The following is a 9,580-nucleotide window of genomic DNA, read 5'->3' as shown; positions in this document are numbered from 1 at the left end:
ACTGAAATACGATTTCTTTTTTACTTTTACCTAAAATATTAAGATAACTTACAAAACAACTTCGTCTCACAGTTGTATGACTATTCTCCAGAAGTTTAAACTTTGTCTCAAAGATTTTCTAACATCTCTCAAAATATTAAACCTTTTCTTGAAATGTTTCATTGTTTCAAAAAAGAAAGACTGCTTTGAGGTATAATATATACTTTATTATTGTAAAGTGAAGACTTCAACTGTTTTTTCTCAAATACAAGAGTGTCTCTTAAATTCAACAACTTAGGGACCCTATCCACTGTCCTCTCCTCTGTATGAGGGCCTCAAAAGCCCCTAATATAGTCTTTAAAGCAAAGAAATGCTCCAACTGCTCACACTGACCAGTTTCAGAGCATTTTAAGGCGTGATCACAGTACGAGGCTGAGAAACGTCTCAACAAGTGTTTTTAAAATCGGCCACAGAAACCAGAATACCTCACACAGCAGAGAGCTGAACAACAGTTCAACATCCATCATCATTCTCATCATCTTCTTCGTCATCATTGTCTCCTTGACTGTAGGTGAGTTTCATTTTAAATGTAGAAATTTAGCTTGATGGCAAAATAATTTATAATACAACATTTAGAAATGTTGAATGTTGAATGATAACTTTAAGATTATATTAAATCAACAAATGATCTATTTTCTGATTTAGATGAGAGACACAATTTTGATAATCTTGGGGAGCTGAAAATAATTTATACAAATGTGATAATAATGAAAAAATGAAACACTTGGCATACTCAGATTATTATGAGTTGAACAATTTTAAAATTGTATATTAAAAAAATCCTTAATTTGTCTTTCAAGAAAAATACAAACAATGTAAGAGCAGTAAGATAATTGCTTTATAGGAGTTAATATTTCTAATTATTTTCAATATTTCAGCACAATGGACAAAATATTAATTTTCAGTTTAAGAGGAGAAAATAACTGAATAAAGAGGGTGAAATACAAAGAACCTGAAACAAGAATCCATTATTGCTGTGTGGTGCAGTTGTGTTTATTTTGTCATTTTTTTGACTTGAACTCTTGTTAGAATAAACTGAGCTGAGAATCTGTTGTGATAAACTCTGTATGATTAAATAACATCATACCCTTCTGTCTATAGTAAATCACCCTGATATTTAAGTGTCAGTGCTCTGATATAAAACACAAATGTTGTATAAATAAATAATGAATGAATGACAGTTAAATTATTTTCACAATTTAGAAAAAAAAAATCCTTGAGTAAAAAACAAGTTAAAAAAATAAAAGTAAGTACTTAAAAAACATACATACATACATACATACATACATACATACATACATACATACATACATACATACATACATACATACATACATACATACATGCATAAATACATACATACATACATACATACATACATACATACATACATGTATGCATACATACATACATACATACATACATACATACATACATACATACATACATACATACATACATACATAAATACATACATACATACATACATACATACATGCATGCATACATACATACATACATACATACATACATACATACATACATACATACATACATACATACATACATACATACATACATACATACATGAATAAATACATAAATAAATAAAGTATAATTCAAAATATATTTTGCCATGCCTGGCTCTTTGCCCCTGAAAATCACTCTCTCGTTCTACGATCAGACATTTATCCCCTTTTATCTGAGTTATTCATGATACCGACCATGCTGCTGAGCCACCGAACAAAGAAAAGAAACACACATACAGATTAGGTGTTCTTAACTCTAAACTTTTTTTTTGCTGCAGAAAATCAGAAACATTTTCAGAACTTAAACGTTCAAAACGGTCTGCAATTAAAAAGAAGTCAAAGCCTGATTTCACATAAAGTCCACAATCTCTGAGACCTGTGAATCATTTCAGGGTGAAATACTTTGATGAAAATATTTAACAGCGTCTCTCCCTCTCCTCTTCCATTCAGTTCTGCAATGTCCTCCTCCTCCCCTCTCCTCCTCTTCCTCCTCCTCTTCCTCCCTCAGTCTCTGGGCTGTCAGATCAGCTCCTTCACTGAGTGTCAGAACGCTCAGTTTGTCCCCGGTCACAACCTGGCTGGCGAGGGTTTCGACGTGGTGCAGATGAAGACCAGTGGAGCCAGCGTGGTCGACGTCACGAACTACATGGTGGGAGGAGTCCAGGGGAACTGCACTGTGTGCTACAACCGCCTCCTGAACCAGGTCTGACCATTGAGGAAAGATGGATGACATGTCTCTACCTCTTTGCCGATATGAAGCCAAAATTCCTCCTGTGAGGGCAGCTGACATGTTGCACATTTAAAGCCAGTCTGTGCTAAGTGTTTCGGATGCTGGCGCCACAGTAATGCCTTCCCGCCCTTCGATACCTAAACTAACTTTGAACTAACTTTGAACTTAATGCTTTAACATCAAAGATTATTCAGTTGGTTATGGAAAGTTCAATGACTCTGTTAGGTGTCGTTATGTTTCCTCTCACCAGTCCTCTTCTGCTCTGATAATCCTCTAGACACAGCTGTCAATCACAATATCACATTCACACTCCCACTTTTGATATCACATAACTTTTTTAAACTTAACTTCTCAGAAAAATTGCATTTGGACATACTGTAAATCTGCATGATGAGAATTAACCTTAATGATCGAAAGCTGTCAAATTGTCCGTCTTTTAAAAAGTCTATGTTCCAGCTCAAGATCCACCCTAAGACCAGAATGTTCCATAAATCCTGGAATGTTTTTCACCTGATGGCTTCATGTTTTTTTCTCATCAAACAGACCCAGAAGCTCCCTGTGTCAGTGTTGGACTGGAGGATCAAGGTGAGTGAGAAATTATTGCTTTGAAGGACTAGAAAATGTAAAGGTAGAACCAACGTGAAATAAAGCTGTGTTTCAGTTATGGGAGTCAAACTGTGGATCAGCCTGAGTGATGAGTTAACAATGTGTTGTTCTTGGCAGAGTCTCAAAGGAGCCTCATAAGGTTAACTTATTATTGATTACACCATTACAACCATTCGATCGAGGCAGATTTGTGTCTAACATGAGTCTGGTTCTCCTCAAGGTTTCTGCCTGTTAAAGGAAGTTTTTCCTTGCCGCTGCAACTAGCTAAATACTGCAAGGTGCAATGCTCATGGTGGATTAAGGTGGGGCAAGACTGAGTCTGAGAATGAGTCTTATCCTGTCTTGGTGTTGGGTCTCTGTTAATAATTTGAGCATCTTGAGATAATGTTTTTTTGTGATTTGGCGCTTTACAATTAAAGATTGATTGATTGTTTGCTTGACCATAGAATTACAGAAGGGTTTTCTGTTTCTTTTTCTGGGAATTGGAGCCAGTAAGAAAATTCTGACACAAAAAAAATCTGAATTCAGACTTTATTGTCACATTTTTTTTTTCAGTCTGAATTTGGACTTAAATGTCAGAATTTAAAAAAAATATGATCAAAAAAAAATAAAAAAATAAAAATGTGTTGGTGCACGGATTTAGCCTAATGGTTAAGTTGCACACCCATGTAGCGGGTGGTTTGAATCCAGCCTGTGGCCTCTTTCCAGCATGTCATTCCCCCACTGTTTCCTTCACTATCCACTGTCCTCTCCTCTATAAAATAAAGGTGTAAAAGCTAAAAAAATGTGTTGGCCTGGCCCCCAATTTTTTTTTTCAGTAACCCTAATCTTCCTCTGTATACTACAATTATGACTTTGGGACAATCATTTAGAATATAAATTCTTCTGCTTTTATTATTTTATTCTCTTACAGCACGTTTCTCCTCTTGAAGACCGTTGAAGCTTTTTCAGATGGTCTGCCATCGTCAGTGATCAAAGACAATGTTACAGAAAGGACACAAACCTTTCACCTTTGTCAATGAGGAAAAATATTTTTTACATTTTATGATTTAATTAAATTTTTTTTACCAGAAACTGTCTTCAAAGACGCTAAGACTACTCTGATAGAAACAGCCATTTCATCTTGAAGGACAGATGAGTAGCTGTCTGAATCTAGTTTGTGAAAGCTTGAAACTTAAACCACCAAAGTAAAAACTAAACAAACTAAAACTATGACCAACTAATCATTTGTGTTTGCAGTAAATCTGCGACTCTTGTGTTCTTAGAAGTAAACATGGTGTGTTTGTTGATGACACCTAGGGTGTTTTTAAAGAGTGATGTAACAGCTGTTTCTGGTTAGAATATCCTCTTCCTCTTGAACTAAAAGGTCGATCTCTGTGGGGATCCTTTCTGTAAAGTTGTCAGACACTCAGAGTAACAATCTGAGCCTGTCAGCTACAAATACAAGTACTGTTAGTCAACAAGCTCTGAGGGTTTCATTGCAACATTACAGCCTGTTTCATGGCAGCAGGCAGAAGAAAATCTTTGTAAATTGCATTTACAAAACGTTTTGTAACTATAAGTCATTAGACCCCAACATATGTTAAAACACAGAGTTTTTTTCCTTTCTAGACTGATCTAACTATAGCAGGTTGCCATGTATCACCCATCATGCTCTCTGCCTTCAGGTGCACTGCAGACGTAGTCTGAGCAGTAAGATCTTCGAGTCGAGTCAGTCAGTCATGAGAGAGACGAGTAAGTCTCTGGGAGGCAGCTGGAAGGTGAAACATTTCTCAAATGATCACATTTTTGAACTTGCTTCAGCAGTCACAGTTTATTCATGATTTTTATTCAGATACTTTAACCACTTTGTAAAACATAACACAGATTATTTTTTTGGGTTATCCATTGGGATGTCACTCAGGTGGGTCTTGGTCTTCCTGGACTTGGAGGGTTTGCAGTTGGAGGGTCCCACTCCTTCTCAACAAAGTTTGCAGAGAGTCGCAGCAGAAAAGACAAGTTCTCCTTCACCACCCACGATTTCAAATGCAAATACTACACGTGAGTACTAAGAGAGAAATGTACAAAGCACACCTTTTTTTTAGATCACCCATTCATTTGTGGACTTCTGATCTAAAACTGTGAGTTTAGCTATTTGGCATTTCATCTTGGCTTTTTTGAAGCCACAGAGGTAACATGTTTGGATGATATTAATTGGGAGGCTGATTTCAGATAACTAAAAACATGCTTGATGTAAAATGGCCTACAGCTTTCGTCTTCACTCCCGCCCTGCTCTGAGTAAAGAGTTTGAAGACTCCCTGAAGAACCTCCCCTCCACCTACGACCACAAGAACACTTCAGCTTTCAAACAGTTCATTGCCATCTATGGGACCCACTTTATCCGAAGGGTCCAACTGGGAGGTCGAGTGAACTCCATCACTGCCATCCGGACCTGTGAGGCTTCTATAAGCAAGCTGTCTACCCGCACCATCAGCGACTGCCTTGGTGTCGAGGCCAGGGCTGTAATCAAAGGCATTTCTGTCAGTGCAGAATCAAAGTTCTGCCACCAAAGGGGCAAGAGCCTGAAAACTGGATCAACTTTCAGCCAGTCCTTCTCAGACCGGACCACCGAGATTCTGGGAGGGGACGGAGATGTAGGGGACATCTTGTTCAGCCCAAATAGTGTATCAGGGTACAAGAAGTGGCTGGCTTCCCTGAGGAGGGTCCCAGGTGTGGTTTCCTACCAAATCAGTCCCCTACACCTACTGGTAAGGAAAATGCACTCCATTTTTCTACACAATAACTGACTGTTTGCACCATATTAATTAGGGTCCTAGCAAAGACCATATTGTATAACTAGACCTTGACTCTTGGACCCATATCATGAATCCAACAGGAAGTCCACCAATTTAGATTTTTTTTGTAAAGGCTATATCCCTTCTGGGGTTAACTCCTCCTAGAGGGTGCATGTGATCCACTTCAAATTTGGTGTGGAGCTAGAAGGAAGCCTTAAGACAAAAAGTTATTCAACTCGTGTACAAAACTCAAAGGGTGTGGTTGTGGTAACCAATCAAAGTTGGGCTATAAAACATATATATAGATATTTAGCTAATTCCAGGGGTCACACTTGGATTAACTATGCTCAGAGGGTTGAATTGGTTCACTTCAAATTTTCAAAGTTTCAAATTATTGTTTCAAGCAGACTTTGATGAAGAAGATTATTTAACTTGTAGACTAATCTCAAAAGGTGTTTCTTGGGCAACTCGTCAGATTGTGATGTTACGCCATGAAACATAAAGTTACTCTCATTCAAGCAAACAGGATCCACACTGATTCTAACTTTACATGTTCAACTACAGTCTCTCTCTGAACATATCTGCATGCTATTATTGTGTTTTTGTCAGAGCACCATTTACCAGTAGAAGGCAATTAGCCTAACTGTAATCCTAACATAGACATTGCACACACATCACTAAGTGCTCTCACTCTGTTTGCAAAACGCATAGCAATTCAGAGCCATTTTGACTCTTCTGTGTCTGATAAAGACACTACAGTGGTAGCAGATTCTTGGGCTGCAACGCTCCCTGATGTGCACAAAAGAGCCCATTCAGTGCAGCACTAGTCGTGTTTGTATTGTATATGAAATCAGAGTAGAGTGGAATGCTTGCACCACATGGACGTACTCTAAGTTACGTCACCCACTGGTTTCTGATGAGGTGTTATGAAGCCCAAAGATGGCGGTGGCCATATTGGAAATGCTGATTCCACCGAGCTTCCAGGTAATTTCGAATCCAGCAAAGAGGTTGAGCTGAGGCAAAGGTCCAGCCACCTAGAGCACAGGTACTACACGGCCATCTGTGAGCCAAATCAGCTTTGTCCCTAATTATGCCAAATTATGCACAACTGTTTGCCTGAATATAATCAGAACAGATGAATTATATATAAAATCCTCCTCCTGTGCAGATTTTAGAAATTAAGATACAAGCCATAGAGACCAAAACTGTTTTTATGCCAGGCTGGATATGTAAAACTGGACATGTCAATACGGGCTCTAACAGGGTTTCCTTGGCATTTGGAGGCAGCCTTAAGAAGACACTAGTTTTTGAGCAATTGCACATTGGCCCTTGTTTTTAAACACTGTTGGTTGTTGCTTGGTTTTCACTCAAATGCAACTCTTATCTCCTTCTGTTCTGTAGGTGACGGAGAACCTTGTCCTCCAGACCAGCCTACGTGACGCCATCAGCGACTACATCCGCAAGAGTGCAAAGCCTCTCCGCTGCCCGTCCGGCTGCAAGATTGGAAGCCGGAACCAGAACTGTGCTTGTCACTGCAAAGGACACCAAATGGTCAACGCTGATTGCTGCCCTGGCGGACCTGGTGTAGCCCGGATGAATGTGACAGTGGTCCGCGCTTCTGGTCTTTGGGGAGACTATTTCACCAAGACGGATGGATATGTGAAGGTTTTCTATGGTAACCAAAAAGCAGTGACATCTGTTATCTGGAACAACGACTTCCCCACCTGGAACTACCTAATTCAGCTCCAAACTGTCAACCTTCAACAAAGAACGTGAGTGAATCTAGTCTATTCTTAAGTAATGAATAAGGAGAGCACATGAAATCAGTCTGACAGAGTCTTTAAAAAAAGTATCCACTAATGAAGGAATAGACTGTTGGTGAGGGCATTTTAGTGTTTGAAGCATTCTTGCATTCAGCAGGGAGGGCATGAGGTTTAAAAGATGCTGTGGTAGTCACCATGTAACGTTGACAAGATATCCTAGATGGCGTGCGAAACAGAACCCCGACATTATGGTCACTGTTTTTCCATTTTTAGAGATTATATTTTGGACTTTCAGGGCAGCTTGAGAGAGAGGGAAGAAATTTGAGGAGAGAGTAGGGGAGAAGATGCACCGTATCTTGTCTGGACTGGGATTCAATACTCCAAAGACCAAAGCATCTGTACATGGGGCGCCTGGACTCTTGATATTGATGCTACAATTGGTGATATTACCAGTATCGAGTGGAAGAGAAAATACTGGCAAGCAAATGGAAAAAACAGACTGCCACCTGCTGGTATGGGGTGTAATTTCCTCTGGCACAGATGGCACAAGTATCCTACCTCGTGTTGTGTCCTACATAGTGTTGTGTCTGGGTCTTTAACCTCAGTGCCAGAATTTGAGGTCTCTTAGTGCATACCATCATGTATTTGGAGCTGTTGATCTCCTCAATGCACCTCAATCTTCAGGATCAAATCTACAATCAACTCCTTTTTCCTGCTGACACTTTGGAGACCAACATCCAAGAAACACTTTTTGTTCTTGTTGACATCCTTCTGTATATGCATTCTCTCCACAGTGCAATCCGCTTTGAGGTTTGGGACCGGGACAACCACTGGGACGACGACCTGCTAGGCAGAGTGAACTACATCCCAACGTCGGGAAACAACGTTAGGACGTTCAAGCTGAAGCACGGCTCGTTGTATGTCCGTGTGTCTGCGACTTGTGCTCCCAGCCTGCAGGGGTCGCTGTGCGAGCAGTATGCTGCCACGCCGACTTATGAGGACGTGATGGGATACACCAAGGAGGACCAGGGAGATCACTGGGGGTCTGGGAGGCCGGATCATCCCAGCACCTTACTTTAAGATTCCTTTAATTCCTCCACAGCAGCTGTTTTACAATAGAAATATGCTCTAGATGTTTGAGGAGTAAAAAAGTTGTTTTATTTTTTGTTAATCTTCCAATGCTTGTTGGCTTTTGATAATTCATTCAGCTCACACCTACTGTACACCAATAAAGCATCTTCAAAAAGAGTGACTGGAGAAGATTGAGTTTTTTCAGGATAAAAAATGCTTTAGTATTTCTGATATGCGGATAAGGGTTGACCCCTGTATGTAAATGTAATGTATTTATTGCATTAGGGCAAATAGTTCAGTTTTCAGGAGTTGTTGTTATTTGCAGTAAGTAGAAGTGGGTGAAGACAGAAGTTTGCATATCAGTAGCAGGCATACAAATCGCCTTCAGCAGCTCTGACTGTGTTCAAACTGTAACAGTTGAAACAAACACTGCTGACTGTGTAACACCCACACACATCCCTACAAACACACAAACAACTCACTGTACACACACACACACACACACACACACACACACACACACACACACACACCACAATGAACAGTCCGTTTTACACTGCTGATGCAGACAAACATTTGAGGGAGCCATTTTTCAAATGCCATAAAGCAGAATCAAAATGTAAAATAACTTCAGAATAAAAGCAGCAGAACTATTAATATTATCTTTGTTTTTCAATGTCTTAAATTTCAGTTTTATCCTTCCATAAATTTCACCGATCAGTGTGTTACCATCCCTCTTTATATTAGCTGTAATATCAAGGTCAGACTACACAGTCTTTTTGTCTGTGAGGGCGGTCCCTACATTTGCGTCATGACTTTTATTTTGAAGTTATACTTTCAGGCTTTCATGCGTTTATGAAAGGATGACAGGGTAGGTCAGTGGCTGCCCCTTTCCCACTTGTCTTGACCTTAAAGCTGGAATAACATATTTAGTTACTTCTTTCTTTTACCACTGTGAACTACAATAAATCTTCTCATCTCATCTGATATTAAAAACACTGAGAAAACATAACCAGGGGCCCTTACAACGCCCCATGATTAGATCCTAAAGTAACAGAAACATGTGGA

At 39.5% G+C, this 9,580-nt stretch overlaps 1 protein-coding gene across 1 annotated transcript; it reads left to right on the top strand.

The window, feature by feature from the left end:
- The first annotated feature begins 460 nt into the window (after nucleotides 1-460).
- On the top strand, nucleotides 461-8,681 carry prf1.3 (perforin 1.3). The gene is made up of 8 exons (XM_034710835.1): nucleotides 461-550; nucleotides 2,019-2,271; nucleotides 2,842-2,883; nucleotides 4,572-4,664; nucleotides 4,808-4,944; nucleotides 5,153-5,651; nucleotides 7,080-7,450; nucleotides 8,236-8,681. Exons 2-8 carry the CDS (start codon nucleotides 2,026-2,028, stop codon nucleotides 8,519-8,521), a joined length of 1,674 nt encoding a protein of 557 aa, XP_034566726.1. The 5' UTR covers nucleotides 461-550; nucleotides 2,019-2,025; the 3' UTR covers nucleotides 8,522-8,681.
- The last annotated feature ends 899 nt before the right edge of the window (nucleotides 8,682-9,580 follow it).

This window comes from Notolabrus celidotus, chromosome 20, assembly GCF_009762535.1.
Source record: "Notolabrus celidotus isolate fNotCel1 chromosome 20, fNotCel1.pri, whole genome shotgun sequence".
NCBI classification, from domain to species: Eukaryota; Metazoa; Chordata; class Actinopteri; order Labriformes; family Labridae; genus Notolabrus; species Notolabrus celidotus.
The sequence above is the reverse complement of the archived record's forward strand: the minus strand, read 5'-3'. Positions and strand labels throughout refer to the sequence as shown.